Source organism: Myotis brandtii, unplaced genomic scaffold (assembly GCF_000412655.1).
Source record: "Myotis brandtii unplaced genomic scaffold, ASM41265v1 scaffold731, whole genome shotgun sequence".
Taxonomy (NCBI): domain Eukaryota; kingdom Metazoa; phylum Chordata; class Mammalia; order Chiroptera; family Vespertilionidae; genus Myotis; species Myotis brandtii.
The window spans coordinates 1,477,706-1,496,615 of NW_005370895.1; the positions used below are offsets into that span (position 1 = coordinate 1,477,706).

The window sequence follows — 18,910 nt, forward strand, 5'->3', positions numbered from 1 at the left end:
CACTGAGGATCGAGCCCACAACCCAGGCATGTGCCCTTGACTGGAATCGAACCTGAGACCCTTCAGTCAGCAGGCTACGCTCTATCCACTGAGCCAAACCGGCTAGGGTTCTGTTGACTTTTAGAGAGTGGAAAGGAGGGGGAGAGACACAGAGAGGTAAGCATTGATGTGACAGAGACACAGTGGTTGGTTGGTTCCTGCATGTGTCTGGACCAGGGCCAGGGATTGAGCCTGTAACTGGGATATGTGCCCTCAATCGGAGTCTAACCTGGGACCCTTCTGTCCGTGGGCTGGTATTGTATCCACTGAGCCAAACTGGCCAGGGCCTTACCTTTTTTGTTTTGTTTACTTTTTAAACTTCTACTCCAGTCTAGACCCCATCACTAGTATTCCCTACTCAGAAAACCTTTTCTTTTTGCCATTTGCTAATCTATGTTCCTCATAATCTTCCAGATCAATCTCATTTCTAGATCCCTTCAGATCCAGCTCATCTGTGAAAGACCTTCAGACACTTCTTCATTCCTCTTATTCATTTGACCTCAGTACTTTAAATTAGCTGGTGCTTTAATGTGCAACTGTTGTTAAATTGCCTTGTAAATTATTCTCAACTTAATCCTTATGTGTATACATTCATGCCAATTTGTTGTAGGGTCTTTGAGGTTGGGTACGGCAAATATTTCTTTTAGTATGTAGAAAATAATTTTCATATACTAGTTGTTAACAAATAATATTTTAAAAACTTATTCTTCAATTGAACCATCTTTAAATTGGGCACAATCTACCTACCTGTCTTCACCACCAGACTAGAAGCTTTTCAAGATGGAAGTGGCATCTCATCATAGAACATCACATACAAAGACCTCATATCTTCTACATCAGTGGTTCCCAAACTTATTTGGCCTACCGCCCCCTTTCCAGAAAAAATATTACTCAGCGCCCCCTGGAAATTAATTTTTTTTAAATTTTAATAGCAATTAAACAGAAAGATATATGTATTAATGTTTCTACCTTTTTCGTAAAATAAAGAAAGGTGTAAATTAGAAACATAGAAGTTTGAAATTATGAAACTATTTATTGAACTCAGAATAGAAAGGTAATACAAAAAAAGTTAAAACAAATGCACCTGTGGCCATCACCGCCCCCCTGGATCGCTGCAGCGCCCACTTTGGGAATCACTGTTCTACATGTACCTCTGGAAATCTTACTGTTACTTTATTGTTGGTTTCTGATATATATTCTATAGTATGTATGAAGTTTCCTTCTATATTTTTTGAAAATATATTTTATTGAGTTTTTTTACAGAAGGAAGGAAGAGGGATAGAGAGTTAGAAATACCGATGAGAGAGAAACATCGATCAGCTGCCTCCTGCACACCCCCTACTGGGGATATCCCTGCAACCAAGGTACATGCCCTTGACCGGAATCGAACCTGGGACCCTTCAGTCTGCAGGCTGACACTCTATCCACTGAGCAAAACTGGTTAGGGCAAAGTTTCCTTCTATTCCTGTATTTAGAAGAAGCAATGTAGAATCGTAGTTAAGGATACAGATTTTTGTGCCTTGAACTCTAGGTTCAATCATGAATCCATCACTTTCTTAGGTGTGTGATCCTGAGCAAGTCACTTGGTTTCCTTGTGTCTCAGTTCTTCCATCTATAAAATGAATCGACCTCATAGGGATGTTAGGATAAAATTAGTTCGTAATTGTAAGGCACTTAAAACCAGTGCTTGGCACATAGTACACACTATAGTAATTATTGTACTTTGTTTTTATTAGGGTGGCAGCTAGATTCTATCACGTTTTAAAAGAAATCTGTTGGTGTAATTTTATGGGTCATATCATTTACTTTTGTAATATTTTTGACAAGTTTCCAAATAAATGAAATTTCTTTGCACTTTTGGTATAAAACGCATTTGTGGTGATTTTTTTTTAAAATACAGAACTAGATGAAATTAATGTTTCGTTGGCTTTGCAAAGTATTTTGGAAGAGTTTGGGTAATGTGGGAATTACTCTGAAGGGTAAAAATAATGGTCTAATCCATTCTTGGGGAGGAGTGAATTGGGAGGGACAAATCTAGCAACATTTTGATTTCTTCAGTGGTTATGCTGTTTAGATTTCTACCTCTTTGTTAATTTTGGTAATATATATCTGGAAGTCATCATTTTACCAGGCTGTCAAACGATGGAATAAAGTTTCACCTAGTATTCTATAAATTCTTTCACTCTCTTTTGTTTTTTGTATTTAGAGCTCCATCTTCATAATGTTTTACAGTTGAGTTTCCTTAAGTGTTTTTTCTTTCTTTCCCTGTTTTTCTTGAACATATTTTTTCGTATGTCTTTTTACTTGCCTCAAGTTGTAGAGGCTCTTCATTCACCTCATATGTCATTTTCCCCCACATTAGTCAATTTGAAGGCTTTTCAGTCCTGATATTTGCCCCAAAATAGGGGCGTGGGTTTTCCTTTAATTCCTTTAGGGTCTTCTGGAATGCTGAATAGATCTGAAGTTAGAAGGTGAGTTGTAAATTTACATTATTAATATGTACTTCTGCAGTGAGAAGTGAAGGAATAGCTCAGCGTTTTGCTCATGTGGTTGAAAACTTTCCATGTAGAGCCAGCTTTTGTATCTCACCTTTTGGGCTCAGCTTTACTGCTATGGATCCAGTGGAGCCTCCTTCCATGCTCTCTATTGATTCCAAACAGCTTTATTGTAAAAGAACTGAAGGAGGAAAAACCTTTATTTTACCTCAGTGACTCCAAATTGGGAAAAGAACCCATTCTTGAGTTCAAGTGTGAGAAAACATTCTGTTACAGAAAACATCACCCATCAGAGAGTTTACACTTACAAAGTTTACTCATTGTGAGTGGGAATGCCTTGGTTATAGTTTATTTCTTATTTGACATCAAGAAATTCATATGGGTTAGAGTGAGTCTCTTGGTTTTTGGAGAGCAATAACTCAGTCATGCGGAGCTATTTTGCACACATTTCTGAAGAATATTCCTGAAATAGGTGTGGAAATCTTTTAGTTACACCACATAGCTTCTGCTCCTTCCGTGAATCCACAGTGCAGAAAGGGTATCAATAAACAGTATGAAAAATGAAATAAAATAATTATAAAAAATAAAAAAACAGTATGACAACTCTCAAGTTACTGTCTCTCCTGGCTTGAAGATAAGCTCCATGGGGCAGCGGGCTCATTTTCTTCCCTGCTGTATCCGCACAACCTGGAACACTGGTATAGTAGGCCCCCAAAAGTAATTTTTATATGCTGCTGACAAACAGGAGACCCCCAAAAGTAATTTTTTTTAAAAATATATTTTATTGATATTTTACAGAGAGGAAGGGAGAGGGATAGAGAGTTAGAAACATCGATGAGAGAGAAACATCGACCAGCTGCATCCTGCACACCCCCTATTGGAGATGTGCCCACAACCAAGGTACATGCCCTTGACCAGAATCGAACCTGGGACCTTTCAGTCCGCAGGCCGATGCTCTATCCACTGAGCCAAACCGGTTAGGGCCAAAAGTAATTTTTATATGCTGCTGACAGTCTCTTAGCTTTGAGACTGAAAGGCGCGGGACCTGTGGAAGGAAAGATGACTTTTCCGCTCAGCAGCCAGAGCAGAGCTGGCCGGGACGGACCTCAGGGACCCTCAGTCCCAGGCCGCCCAGCAGCTTGGTTCCCCCTCTGCGCCAGACCTAAGTCTCTTTATCAGGCTCCACCCCTTCTAGGGTCCTCCTTCTATTGGCTGAACCCTCCAAGCCCTTTCGTCCTCCCAGCCAATAGTAGGGCAAAACGCGGGCGGGAGGCGGGACCAGAGCGCAGGCGAGCCCGACTGGCTGGCTAAGGGGCGAAAAGACTCCAGTCTCGCGAGCACAGGCGGAAACCTCCCGGTGCCTAGAAAAGCCAGAGGGCTGGGATGCGAGTTAGTCGGGCGTCGATGACGTCATTCTTTCTGCGCTTAGTTCCAGTTTGTGAGCTTTCGGCGAGGGGTACGTGGCAGCCTGGCGTGGGGGTCCGGGCGGGGTTCTGAGAGTGTGTGTGTGGGGAGTCGACACCGGAAGCCCCTTCTCCACCGCTGCCCGCTGCGGAGACGGGGATGCGGCAGCTCCAGGGTGGTCGTGAGCCTCCTCCTCCCCGCGTTCGGCACTTTCCCTTTGTTTGGGGTTTCGTCCCCAACGAGGCGAGGTTGCCCGCTCGGACCGGGCTGCAGGTAGTGACAAAACGGTGTCACCCCCGCCCATGGCCAGTGGGCCGCCCTGGTAATAGGGGTCTCAGCCAGCCCAGGCTCCCAAAGGAGCTTACAGCCTTGAGTGTTTGATTTGGGTCACCCGTCCGATCCCCGCTGTGTTCCTGTGACGAAACGGACCCAGAGGGGAAGGCAGCGTCTTGCCCAGGGTTACCACTCATTCATCCATTTCACAAATACTTAGCACCTGCCTAAGTAGTGTGCTGGCTCCTGGGTTTCAGTTGTGTACACGCAGAGCTCCATTCCGGTAAGGAAGAAATGGGACAAGCTTGAGGAGCTAGAAGCAGAGTCTGGGAATCTGGAGCGGGAAGCAAAACACATGTTGAGGCCTGGTGACCCTAAGAGATGGGTAGTTATTTTAAAAATTCTTCTAGCATCCTTTTAAAACCATATTATTGCTCCTGTCTCTCTAAAGGCACGTGACTCAGCAAAGACCCTCTCTCTTCTCCCTTCTACAAACTTTTCTTGGAAGGCTGAAGGGCAGAGAACTTCTCAGTGGAATGCACTTTGCACTTAGAGGAGACTTTTGGGTGTAAAAGGAGCAGCTGAAAGGGAGTGACCATGGTGTGATGGACACAGAAGGCTTGTCTCTCACTAGTCATGTGACCTTGAACAAGTCATTCAACCTCTGGGAGCTTCATTTCCTCATCTTTAAAATAGGAATGGTCATCCTTACTGCTCATTGCTTCCTAGGAAGGGGAGTACCCAGGGAGGGGACACTGCCCTGAGTGTCCACTGGGAGTACAGCACTCAGAGAACTAATCATTTCTGTCTGTTTACAGTGATTCCATTAGGAACTTCCTCACCAACCCAAGGAAGAGATCAGGCAATATCTGTGTTGGGTACATCCTCTGGAGTGAGGCCGCTGTGCATAGGAGAGAATGAGCGATGCCCTTCTCTCTTGGGCAAGTGAGACCTATACTGTGAAATTAATTCATCTGTGGACAGGAATCGTGCCTGCTAGAAAATGTGGGGACCAGGGCCGAAGGGGAGCATATCTGGATATCTGTCTAGAAGGAGAGAGAGAAGTGTGCTTGTATTGGGGGGAGGGAGGGGCGGAGAGGGCCCTCTGGACCTTGAGTAGTAGAGTTTTGGGATGGGAGTAAGGGTGATGTAATAGAACTCAAATTTGTCAGGAGACTTGGACTTGAGTTCCAGCTCCACTCTAAAGTGGCCTGGGAGGTTCCTTCCAGCTCTGACATTCTGAGAATATCTGAGTAGTTGGACTAGGTCAGTCCCTTAGGGAATCTAGGCCCTTCGATGGCCCTGTTGAGACCGAAGTGCCAAGAATGCAAATCCACTGCCAAGGTGTTCAAACAATATGGAACACAAGAGGGATGCACCAGGCAGACAAGGGTGGTGATGGTCATGTGCGGAGGATGCACATCTCACCATTCCTACCTCGAATAGAATTCGGAAAAATCCTGAGCTTGTTTAATTGAACATGTCAAATCACACAGCATTTACAGAGCCCTCTTTGTGCCAGGCTGTGGGTGGGAGCCACATAGGAATGTTAGGAGGGACATAGACATACACACAAGTAAGTTATAGTATTAGGCAACTCTAGTTTATATTAGTTTTGTTATGGTGTTTTCTGAAGTACAGAAATTTTTATATGGTCAGATCTATCAGTTTGCTGTTATGCCATCAGCCTTTGTTTTATGCTTAAGGCTTAGGCCTTTCCTGAGCCAGTAGTCCCTGTTACTTATTTTCTTTCTCTTTTTTTTCTTTTCTTCCTTTCAATTTTTACATTTTAATCACCTGGTTCTCTGGAATTTATTTTCAAGTATTGCCTCTTATTCTTCACGCAGTGCATCAGTAACCAAGACCATGTGACCACAGCTCAGGGGGACTTGAACAGGAAGATTATCCTGGCGAATTGAAGGAATACAACCTCCCTAGGTAAAAGAATACAACACTCTATCCACTGAGCCGGGACTCTGACCATTGTGGGTTCCTTATAGCCTGAAATGAACGGTGGTCCTGAGATCAGAACTCTCACCCATCAGTCTCAGGGAGATGTGGGTCAGGGATTTGTGGGGACTCATCGGTCCTCATCCATTTGCTGCTTATCTTGAGACTGTGCTTGTGTGCACAGCTGCCTGGATACCCCTAATGTCTTGCTATCATTGGCCTCATCTGCTCCTCCTCCTACTTCTCCAGCCAAGACCCCACCTCCCTAGTCCCTGGGAATTCCAGGATTTCTATGGGCATTTCCCAGGCAGTTGGGTTGAGGGCAGATAGTTAGGTTTCCTTTTGATGAAACTTCCTCAAACTAGTCCTCCCTCATCTCCTGACAAGTCTTGCTTCCTGGTTAGGTCCCTCAGAACCACCATGGGCTTCAGTATAGCACATCCTTGTGCATTTCTCTTTCTTTCTACCTGCCCTTCTAACTAAGATCTCCATCTTAGCAAGCTTATACATTTTTTGTGACTTCTTTTGTCTGATCCTTCTCAAATTTGCCTTCCTGACATATTCCTCCTCTTGTCAAAAGTGTTTTCCCACATCCCCGTTTCTCTTAGTGACACTACCATTCAGACCTAGATCTGATGACCTTGAACTCTTTCTTCAGTCATCCTCTAGATTTAGTCTGATATATGTGTCTGCTTCCCTGTAACGGCTGAATTTCATTGTTCTCTCATCCTGTCATTTTCCTAGCCTACGACCTCACTATCTCATTTGTGTGTTCATTTCTTCAACAAACATTTACTGGGCACCTAGAAAGTGGCAGGCCTCTAATGGTCACCCATACTGCATTCTAAGGTTGCCTCCCAACTCTTTTCCTTTCCTCTTTCCTTCTTTTTTTCTCCTTTAATCCATCTGGGTTAATCTTCCTAAAGTATTCTTTTTCTAGTTTCATTTTTGGGTAGGACGATACAAATTTATCCTACCAACTGGGATGCTTTCGTGGAGTGGGGAAAGAAAATTAAGGTAGATTTCATTCCTCTGTTCAGAATATGTTACCTATTGACCATCAAATCATATCCATAATTTCCTCCCTATAATTTCAGTGTTCTGGCTGCTATCATTTCAGGCAACTTGATTCTTTCATTCCTTCACTTATTCATTCAACAACAACAAAACATTTTTAGTGCTTGTGAGGTGCTAAGAATACATTGGTGAACAAAATGAACAGAAATCTTGCCTTCATGAAGCTTCATGTAATAGTATAATCTCCCATTTATTTCTGACTACACTGTCCCTGTCTTAACTTCAAGAAAAACAATTCCTTGTCTTCTGGGGCTCAGCCAAAGTCTAGCCTTTTTTTTTTTTAATCCTCACCCGAGGATATTTTTTCATTGATTTTTAGAGAGAAGGAAAGACTGAGAGAAATATCGGATGTGAGAGAAACACATCAATTGGTTTCTCCTGCATGCGCCCTGACCAGGACCCAAGCCGGGAAGGAGCCTGCAACCAAGGTACATGTCCTTTACCAGAATCGAACCTGGGACTCTTCAGTCCACAGGCCAACACTCTACCCACTGAGCCAAACTTGCTAGGGCCAAAGTCTAGCCTTTTTAAAGCACCTTTTCCCAAGCATTTTAAGCATCCCAGTAATCACTCCCTCTTCTGGCCCCCTTCGTCTCCTGATTGGGGACTTTGTGGATTTATAATTTGCTTTCTTATTGTTTTGTCATTTACTCCATTGTAAGCTCCTTCAATATATATATTTCATACTTTTTTTATTCTGCTCGGGCTGCCATAACAAAATACCACAGCCTGGGTGGCTTAAACACTAGACATTTATTTTCTTACACTATTGGAGGCTAGAGGTCCAAGATCAAGGTGACCAGCTGATTTGGTTTCTGGTGGGGACACTTCCTGGCTTGCCAGTGGCTACCTTCTTGCTGTGTGCTCACATGGTTTTCCTCATTTTGTGCGTGTGGGGGGAGGGGGTAGAATCGCAAGTGAAATTGTGCTCATATGTCTTCTTATAAAGATACACTAATCCTATCAGATCAGGGTCCCACCCTTATGACCTCATTTAACCTGAATTACCATCGTAGAGATCACTTCTCCAGATATAGTCACCTTATGATTAGGGCTTCAACATAGGAATTTGGGGGAACACATTCGATGATTAACAGTCTTTTTGGGGGGCATTCAATAATGGTATTTATTGCTTTGTGACAGAGCTATGTAAATATCTGGCTGTTAACATTTTCCCTGGCTGCCCCTCTCCAGAAGGCTGGAGACTGATCTTTTCCATAGCAGCCTTTAAGGACAGAATAGCTACTGCACCAGTACTAGCTAAGTGGGGAGCTTGGGATCAGCAAGACACCTGAGCCTGACTTCAAGCCACTGTCTCATTCTCAATCTCTAAAATGCTTTATTCTAGTAATTATGGGTGTCTCTTCCTCTAAAATAATTTCCCAACATTTCATAAGTAATACTGTAAAAAGAAGAGTTAAAAAAATAATACAAGTTAGCAGAAGACAGTTTGCCAGCAAAACCGGAGGCCTTGGTTAACAGTAAAGATATAAACTTGCTTACCTATTCATCCAACTATTCATTCATACCACAGAGTTATTTTCTACTTTTCTGCAACAGTGTTTTTAAAAATTTTCCCTTTGACCTAGAACAGAACTATGTGCAGGGTAGAGTGCTCAATAACTACAAGTTTAGGAAATGTATGAAGAAAAGAGAAAGTTTCAGAGAAGATGGAAAAGAAACTCAGAAAGAAGCATCACCTTCCTCAGAGAACTACAGGCAGCTTCACTTGCTATCCCACTCTGCTCTGCAGTCCCCTGGCTTCTCACTGAGTTTCTGCCCCCTGCCAGCTCCTCTTTGATTAGGGGACCTAGCAGCAGTGAGTGTACTAAGGAACTGGCAGGTCCACTCTCTCCACCATTTCCTCTGCCTACCCTTTTTATTTTGGGCATGAGTCTGTGTATATGTGCCTGTGAATGGCATCAGTGGTACCCAAACTTGAGATGTGAACCTCAACCTTCACAGTTCTCTTCTTGCTGGTCTTGAACATTCACCATAGGCTATGTTCATCCTTTAGAGAATGTAACTCAGTTTATCAGAAAGCACTGGAAACTGGGCCAACTTTTTTGAGTAGCAGTAGGCAGTAAACCAAAACAATTTCATTCCTCTTGACCCAATAGCTCACTTTTGGAACTGTTTAGGAATATGTTTCAATAGGAAGAAAACTATATGTAGAAAGTGACCAGGATGGCATTATTGATAGTGATTAAACTGCAGGGAACAAACAAATGTCTAACACTAGTAAAGCTGTGGTAAATTATAATGAATTAAGTTTGCAGTATATATGTCATCATAAAATCATCATAGGAAGATTAAATAGCAATGTGGAAAAATACTTTAAAAAGCTAAGTGGAAGAAGTAAGCTGTGAAATTATATTTACTGTATACTTATAACTATATAAATATGAATATAGACAAGTCTGGAAAGGAACATAGTAAAAGGAAAATTAGTCGTGTTAGTATCATGAGGTCATTTTTCAGTTTTCATTTTTTTAAAAATATATTTTATTGATTTTTCACAGAGAGGAAGGAAAAGGGATAGAGAGTTAGAAACATCGATGAGAGAGAAACATTGATCAGCTGCCTCCTGCACACCCACAACTGGGGATGTGACTGCAACCAAGGTACATGCCCTTGACCGGAATCGAACCTGGGACCTTTCAGTCCGCAGGCCGACTCTCTATCCACTGAGCCAAACCGGTTAGGGCATTCAGTTTTCTTTTATGACCCAAACTCCTCTAGCTTTGAGGTCTGTTAGGGTTACATATATGTTTAGAGTTTCACATCAAACCTGTAGGGAGGTAGAAGAGGGCAAAGGGGAATAAATGGTGATGGAAGGAGACTTGACTTGGGGTGGTGAACACACAATACAGTATACCGATGATGTATTATAGAATTGTACACCTGAAACCTACATAATTTTATTAACCAGTGTCACCCCAATAAATGCAATAAAAATGAAAAGCAAAAATCTGTAGGGAAATTCCTGATCATTCCTGGTTTCATGATCAGCCCCTCTTTATTGTACTATCCCCTACGTTCACCCTTTTGCCATCTGTAGAAACTTTATCATAATGCCATGCAAGGAGGCCCTATCCCTATGAGATTTTCCCCTGTTGTGCGTTAACTAATCCTGTTCCCTGTTCAGCCTCTTAGGTTCACCCAGTAAGACTCAGTCTGTCAGAGTGAGAGCTTGGAGCAAAGTAGACAGTCTGAATTAGCACATATAGCTGGATCCAGTTACGGACCAGGCCTGCAGAGTAGGCTATGGTGTGACTTGGTTCTAATATTGCAAGAATTATGTTACTCCTTATCAAGACAGAGCCCCAGGTAGACAGGTGCCTAGTAACTAGAGCAAAAAATGAAATCTTCGGCACACCGTAAGACACAATCCTTGAGAAACTAATTATTTTGTGCCAGCCAGTGTATCACTAGTACTAGGAGCATAGGTCAACAAGAACTAAAAGCCAGTGATCTGAAGATTAGTCATTTGAGTTACTGAACTAAGGATATTTCAGTTCGTTTTCTATTGGGACTAGATTAGGAGTTAGATGGCTCCAATTCTGGGAGTAGAACACGAGACAGGAAGAAACCAGGGTGGATTTTATACTACTCATTGCTCATTCTGATGCTGGGCCTATTGGTCCATAAGCCTCTACGTTGGCCTCTATTAGTATATCTAACCTCATTTTCTCATTTTTAAAAAAATCAGTTCCCCTTGCCTTTGAACACTAACCCTTCCATGTGAGACCCTATGGTCTACCACATCTTGTTACCCTAGGACAATTCTCCTTCCACTAGTATGGAGAACAGGTGACATGTCAGATTTCTGTTTCCTCTGTCAGATGGTGAAACTGGGATTGAGGAGGTATTGATCCCAAAGTATCATTCCTGAAAAAATCAGAATCTCATACATTCAAGAGATCTCCACAGAGATATTGCCAAGGAAGTCAAAATCTAGAAAGCTCCACTGAACGGAAAGAGAAGACTCAGAAGGCCACTGGGATGCTCTAAGCAAGAGAAAATGAGAAAGACGAGAAGCTTCAAACACAAGACGGTTAAAGACAATAAGACACTTCCAGAAGTGAGTGACCAAGAATCTGAAAAAGATGGTAGTCAGTGCTCTGAGCCTGCAACAACCAACAGAATTCGGGCTGAAAAGAGACAGTATGTATGTACTGAGTGTGGGAGAGCCTTTAGTCAGAGTGCAAACCTTACAGTGCATGAGCGAATCCACACCGGAGAGAAACCCTATAAGTGTGAGGAATGTGGAAAAGCCTTCAGTCACAGCTCCAACCTTGTTGTCCATCAGCGAATCCACACTGGACTGAAGCCCTACACGTGCGGTGAATGTGGGAAATCTTTCAGTGGTAAGTCCCACCTCATTCGCCACCAGGGAATCCACAGTGGGGAGAAGACCTATGAATGTAAGGAGTGTGGGAAAGCTTTTAGTCAGAATTCAGGTCTCATTTCACATTACAGAGTTCACACTGGGGAGAAGCCCTACACGTGTATCCAGTGCGGGAAAGCCTTTAGCAGTCGCTCAAACCTTACTCAACATGAGAGAATGCACAACGGAAAAAACGTCTACAAATGTAAGGAGTGTGGGAAAACATGTGTGTCTAATGCAAAGATTATGGACCATCAGAGAATTCACACAGGGGAGAAGTCTTATGAATGTGATGAGTGTGGAAAAGCTTTCATCTTAAGGAAGACCCTTCAGGAACATCAGAGACTTCATCGTAGAGAGAAACCTTACAAGTGTAATGAGTGTGGGAAAGCTTTTACTTCTAATCGAAACCTTATTGATCATCAAAGAGTTCACACTGGAGAGAAACCCTATAAATGTTACGAATGTGGAAAAACCTTCAGGCAGACTTCTCAAGTTATTCTGCATTTGAGAACCCACACTAAGGAGAAACCTTATAAATGCAGGGAGTGTGGGAAAGCCTATCGTTATAGCTCACAACTTCTTCAACACCAGAGAAAACATACTGAGGAGACAGAAACCTCATAAATAACATATATTGTTGGTAGGAAGACTAATTGCTACTTCTCAGAAAAGCAGTTTTTCAGTATCATCAACCTTAACTCTATTTCTGAAAATCCATAAAGGGAAAGTAGTCAGAACCAGACACGGATTAGCAGAAGAGAAATTCATACCAGCAAGGTATATAATTGAAGGAAGAAAACTAGGTTTTTAACAGTACAGGGTTTAAATTAATGACAGTCTATCCATAGAATGGTTTTGCAGCCATTGTAAAGATTCGTAAAGAATATTTAATGCCATGGGGGAAATGATCTGGATAAAGTGGAAGATAAAAGAAAGAAAAAACAGTGAAATATCCAAATTATAAACAAAACAAAATACATCTATGCATAGGGAAAAAGTGGAAATTAATACCAAACTAAAGTCTTAACAGTGATTATCTCTGGGTGACAGGCTTATAAATGATTTATATTTTCTTCTTTATACTTTCCTGTATTTTTTTAGATTTTCTACCATGAGAATGTACTAGTTTTATATTTAGGTGAAAGGATGGTATTTTAAAAATGCAATGAGTACATGCTCATTTTCACTAAACAGGGAAGGTGCATGGAACACAGACTCTAAAATCCACACACTGGCACATGGTAGCAGTGCAACCATGAGCAAGTCCCTTCCTTTTAGAGCCTGTTTCCTGTTTAGTAAAAGCATAAACCCCAGTCCTTGGCCTTTTTCAGCTTTAAGATAAGCTGACTTTATAGTTGTCGATAAAATGTATATCCACTTACACACTGTTAGGTTCATAGAACACAGCAAACATTTACTATATCCTCCTCTCCCACAGTTGTAGATGGATCTGCAGATAATAGAGATTCGCCAAGGCTCCATCTTCTCAATATGTCTACAAAACCAGCAACACGTGTCCTTATGAAACTGAAACAATTGCAGGTCCATAACCTTTCAAGAGATAGCACAATCTAAAAGCAGGAGAAGATGTGTCCACATGTTATGTAGAGTTTAGTAGCTGAAAGTGTAGACTGGGGTCGGAGACACACGTGTTCTATTCCCAAATTGACACACTAACTTGTCAGTTTTCTAGCTTCAGATGTATCTGTAAAAAGGGACTGACTACCTACCTCACAGGGTTGTCGTATTAAATGAGATAATAATGCGTGACAAACTCAGCATGTGGTAAATAATAATTGCTTAAGTGTAGGACGTTGAAGCGGTGTTTCTAAACACTTAGCAAGAGTGATTCCAGAAGAGTTTTCCCTAAGGTGGCATTTAGGATATTTTCAGGTGTAATGAACACGATGCCAAGAACTGAAACCTTAAGAACATTGTTTACTTAAGGGCAAGTCTAGAGGTAAACAGTTCCACATTTTGTTTGGCAACTCAGCAGTTTATCAAACTTCCATCTTAACTGCGTAATTTTAGCACAGTAGCTTTCATTTTTTTGCAGCCTCACGGTTGCAGGATGATGGCCACAGCTTCAAGCTCTTCCCACAACTCCTTCAAACTCAGGACGTCTTGAGGAAAGGGGCCGAGACTTTCTCATCTGGCTCCTCTCTCCTTTTATCATTGAGGAAAGCCTTTTCCAGAAGGAGGAAGGGATGCTGAGCAGTCACTTCTGCAGGTGCTCACTGAGTTCCTCTGCCTTTCTTTAGGTCCAGCCCTCTGAGAAGGCCTTAGACCAGCGGTTCTCAACCTGTGGGTCGCGACCCCTTTGGCGGTCGAAAGATCCTTTCACAGGGGTCGTTTAAGACCATCCTGCATGTCAGATATTTACATTACGATTCATAACAGTAGCAACATTACAGTTATGAAGTAGCAATGAAAATAATTTTATGGTTGGGTCACAACATGAGGGACTGTATTTAAAAGGCCAGAAGGTTGAGAACCACTGCCTTAGACCCTTTTCAACCAGCATTTTAAACTTTCAAGTCCGTAGCTCAAAATCCATCCAGAAACACTTAGCATCTCCCTGTACTTAACTCGGCCATTTGTTCCTCTTTCTTTGCCGACAGTGAATCCCTAAGCCTAATGCCATTTGCCTTATGCACATAGTAATGTATTGTTTCAGAAACTTTTGGGGAGGTGTTATCTTGTTTAATCCTTTTAACTTTTGTACAAGAAAATTGAGTCTCAGTGAGGTCAGCCGATGGGCTAATTAGTGGTTGGAGTCAGGATTTGAACTCAGATCTGACTTTCAAGTCTGTGCTTTCTTCCTTATACCAAAGTGCCTCAGCCCACCCTGGTGGCTTTATATGTGAGTGGGAGACCAGTTGGGATTCTTCTGAGTAGCCACTTCGGTGAAAGGTGGTTATTTCATCCTGGTTTTATAAGGAAGATGCTATTGGTCTTTTCTGAGTAATTCTGTTGAATCTCAATCCCAGAAGACTACATTTTAACTCTGTATCCTCAGCGACAGACTTCATTGTTTTGTTTTGTTTTAATAGAATATAGATAAAATAGTATCCTCATGTTAGATTGTTTTTAGAAACTAGACTGTTTTTAATCACCTCTGAAGTCATAAAACTGGAGTCATAAAACTGTTTTTGCAGGAAGTAGTTATAATTTTGCCAATAAATATCTGTTGTTATTTACTTGTTATAAATATCACCGATTTTTATTTTTATTTTCGCTTCCTTCCTTTGTTCAGAAAGGGAAGCAAACAGTTCAGTTTGCTTTTCTTTAAGCAGATATTTTTTTGAATAAAGAAGTGATTCTGGTTTGTTTTTGATTCAAATGCAAGCTTGTTTTCATACTTGTAAATATGTAAATGAAAGCTCACGAGCCATTAGATTGTGTCTTCTGTTAGTTTCTTTGAGGACTTGTACAGCCACTTGTCCCACCTCCTCTCTGGCCTCATCTGAGTTTCAAACCTGTACTATTACGTGGACCTCCCTTGGCGGTATGAAACCTGCCATGTTCCCAAAGTCCATTTTGGCTTCAGAAGGTAGGTTTGTGAGGGGTAAAAAAGGAGATGGCAGACTCCTTTCTGACACGTAGATACAGGACCCGACTGGTTCTCACTCCTCCCAGTGACCATTTCAAGTCCACATGGCACAGTTTGTGTGGATTGCAGACATGCAAAAGCTGTAAGCAGTCTTTGAAACTAAGGCCAGTGGACCCCAAATCTGGGAATCACAGGAGGTAATTTCATACATTCAAACACATTTCCCTGGGCCCACCAAATCAGCACATCTGGAGCAGGGCCTAGGAATCTGTATAAAACAAAACTTTCTCAGTGGGGATTGAAGAAAAAATTCCATTAGGAGCCTTCTCTCCTCACAGGACTGTTTTTGTAATAATGACTCATTTTTCCTCAGAAGAGCCTGTGGATCACAAAATTGAGACATATACCAAAGTTGGTATAATCATGATAAATTTGCAACCAGTTTACAGAGAGTGGCTATAGAACAATCTGAAATACTAAATAAAACTTAAACATCCTTTAAAAGGACTTCTAAGAAAGTGACATAAATCCTCAGAGGCTTAAATGAAGTGGAAGCCAGAAAGGAAATGGGTGATGATGCCTTGGGTGACATGAGGCAGTTTAGTGATCTTGGTCCAAGGGACTGAGATTTTCCCAGCTGCAAGGGCAGGATTTGAGTTTTGGGGCTTTGAAGAGGTGGAGAATTGGAACTGAGATCTCTAGAAGCTGCCCAGATGTTTATAGGGCTACACCCCCGTGAAAGTAACATGAAATTAGGCATATACATTTCTAAGTATACATGGAACAGTTATTTTAAAAATTAACATAATTTAAAATTTTGAGTTATCTCATTGTTTCAGTTGAGCTTTCTGGGGGGTAAACTCAAGACCGGATAACATGCAGCAAATTTACTGGAGAGTGTTACTGGGCTTAACAGCTGTAGGGAAGGAAGAAAGTGCGATTAGTAGTGGGAGAAGTTAGCTGTGCTGCAGTCACAGAATTACTCATGTCGCCTGTGTTGGCTTCAGCCTCAGTTAGACTGGGATAACCTTTCAAAATTGTCCAAACTTGAGGTGAGAAGTCTGAGCCTGTATACCCCTTGGTTGACAAGTCATTGAATACAAGCTCTACCACATTACCAGGAAGGGGGAAGCATGATCTTGGGTGAGGTAGACTTCTTCAGCTCACTGTGTTTGGAACTAAGATAGTTCCTGGAGAGGGCAGGCAATTGAGGGCTTTCAGCCTGCACCTCCACTGAGCTGGGGAGAAGGGGACAAGTTGGAGGAATCCAGACAGTGCACTGATGTCCTCTACACTGACCATAATGCAATTAGAATAGAAATAGTTTGGCTTTTCTCAGGCAGCCTGTCCCCTTTTTCAACTTTCCCTTTATTATGAGTTCCCTCATTCCTACAAGATTTGTCCCTGAGGATGTAAAGGTGGGTGGTGGTGGGGATGTGGGTGGGGGTTATCTCCAAGATGGACATCCAAATCTGAGTTCTAAGTGACACTGACCAGAATCTATCCACCATGGGTGTCCTTCAGGGCCTAGATAAACTCTTCTGTAACTAATACTCTAAACCAGCGGTTCTCAACCTGTGGGTCGTGACCCCTTTGGGGGCGGTGTCGAACGACCCTTTCACAAGGGTCGCCTAAGACCATCGGAAAACATATTGTTTTGTGATTTTTTTAAAAATATATTTTTTATTGATTTTTTACAGAGAGGAAGGGAGAGGGATAGAGAGTTAGAAACATTGATGAGAGAGAAACACCGATCAGCTGCCTCCTGCACACTCCCTACTGGGGATGTGCCTGCAACCAAGGTACATGCCCTTAACCGGAATCGAACCTGGGACCCTTGAGTCCGCAGGCTGATGCTCTATCCACTGAGCCAAACTGGTTAGGGCTGTTTTGTGATTAATCACTATGCTTTAATTATGTTCAATTTATAACAATGAAAATACATCCTGCATATCAGATATTTACATTACAATTCATAACAGTAGCAAAATTACAGTTACGAAGTAGCAATGAAAATAATTTTATGGTTGGGGGTCACCACAACATGAGGAACTGTATTAAAGGGTCGTGGCATTAGGAAGGTTGAGAACCACTGCTCTAAACTATAGTTGGAGGAATCTAGATGTGATGGTTAATTTTATAGGCCAGCTTGACTATAGAATGCCCAGATATTTGGTTAAAAATTATTCTGGATATGTCTATGAGGGTGTTTCTGGATGAGGTTAGCACTTAAATTAGTAGGCTGAGTAAAGCAGATTGCCCTCCCTAATACGGGTAGGCCTCATCCAATCTGTTGGAGGCCTGACTAGAACAAAAATGTAGTGGAAGGATTTGTTCTCTTTCTGCCTGTTTTTGAGCTGGGACATTGGTCTTCTCCTGCTTTGGGGCTCATTCTAGGATTTTCACCATCAGCTTTCCTGCTCTAAGGCCTTTAGACTTGGACTCAAACTATACCTTTGGCTCTCCTGGGTCTCAAACGTGTGGACTGAAGATCTTGGGACTTCTCAGCCTCCGTAATCGTGTGAGCCAATTCCTTACATCCATCTCCTATTGGTTCTGTTTCTCTGAAAACCCCTGGTAAGTATCTTCAGGGATATGTCAACCCAATAAATGCCCTTTGGAGGTGACTGAGATTTGTCCTTTGTTGTGGATATTTTCCATAGGACCTTATCCGAGGAAACAAAGTTATGTTTAGCTTGGTATAAGGGCATAAACATCATCGGGATAGTTATCTGAAAAGAGGCTGTAGGCAGAGTGCTGACAGTTCAAGGTGGGGCTAAGATCTCAGAACCTTGATCAACTAATATGGAGATCCCAGTCTGAATGTTAAGGTGTTCCTCAACTTTCTATAAAACTCCACTCATGCCCTGGCTGGTGTTTCTCGGTGGTTAGAGTGTCAGGCTGACACCAAAGGCTTGCGGGTTCAATTCCCCATCAAGGGACCTGTACTTGGATTGCAGGGTCGAGCCTGCCCTGGTAGGGGCGTGTGGGGGAGGCAACCAATCGATGTGCCTCACCCCTATCCTGCCTCCCTCCCCCTCTCTCTAAAAATCAATGGGAAAATATCTACTGGTGAGGATTACCAAAACAAACAAACTCCACTCTACCAGGGTTGCTTTTAATGCAAATTGGTATGTGATTGATCTATGACAAAGGATCTGGTATAATTCTTACCTCCCCAAAAAGGGAGATAACTGTGCCCTTCCGACAGGTTAAGACGGAGTAGGACAGGAAAATCACAAACACAGGAGTTGTGTTGATCGTACTTCTCAGAGGTAAAGTGGTGCATTATCTCATCACTTGGGCAAGAGATACACCCACAAGTAAATGAATTCACGAGGGGGGTCATTGATAAGCCATGTTATTACTCACGGTAAGAAATGCATAGGTTCAAGAATAGAGAGGAAAAGGTGCCCAGGGGGTCCATAGGAGAAATGACTCCCAACCAACCTCAATTTACATGCAAATGAAAACGGGCCCAGCTCCTTCTGGAGGCCACGGGCGTCCCGAGGGCATGGGCCGTGTGCTTCTCCCCGCATCCTTCGTGTCCGAAACGCTGCAGCCCTCCCACTCATTCACTGGGGGGAACCGAGACCCAAGGGCCCCAAGCTCAGCCGCTCGGAGCCTCCCCTGGAAAAAGCGAGGAACCATAGAGATGTGGCTTCCTAGACCTAGACAGTTGGGGTGGGCGTGGCGAGCAGCCGGAAGTCGAGGGACCCGCGGGAC

General features: G+C 42.6%; 2 protein-coding genes across 7 annotated transcripts in view; both read left to right on the forward strand.

Moving 5' to 3' along the window:
- Positions 1 to 13,950, forward strand: part of LOC102242526 (zinc finger protein 660) — a 33,036-nt gene extending 19,086 nt beyond the window's left edge. The window contains exons 1-4 of one of the 6 annotated variants that reach the window (XM_005882648.2): positions 3,881 to 3,990; positions 5,030 to 5,156; positions 6,059 to 6,149; positions 11,084 to 13,950. In XM_005882648.2, the coding sequence (XP_005882710.1) occupies positions 11,263 to 12,255 (993 nt within the window). In that variant the 5' untranslated portion in view covers positions 3,881 to 3,990; positions 5,030 to 5,156; positions 6,059 to 6,149; positions 11,084 to 11,262 and the 3' untranslated portion in view covers positions 12,256 to 13,950. Of the gene's footprint in view, positions 1 to 453; positions 3,991 to 4,038; positions 4,212 to 5,029; positions 5,157 to 6,058; positions 6,150 to 7,631; positions 7,667 to 11,083 lie in introns of those variants that run through there. The other 5 variants (XM_014530295.1, XM_005882650.2, XM_005882646.2 and 2 more) reach the window with 5 other exon arrangements.
- The window catches only part of ZNF197 (zinc finger protein 197), a 19,309-nt gene continuing 11,936 nt past the window's right edge, over positions 11,538 to 18,910 (forward strand). The window contains exon 1 of the mRNA XM_014530292.1: positions 11,538 to 11,608. The gene's annotated coding sequence lies outside the window, so the exon portion shown is untranslated. The remainder of the gene's footprint in view (positions 11,609 to 18,910) is intronic.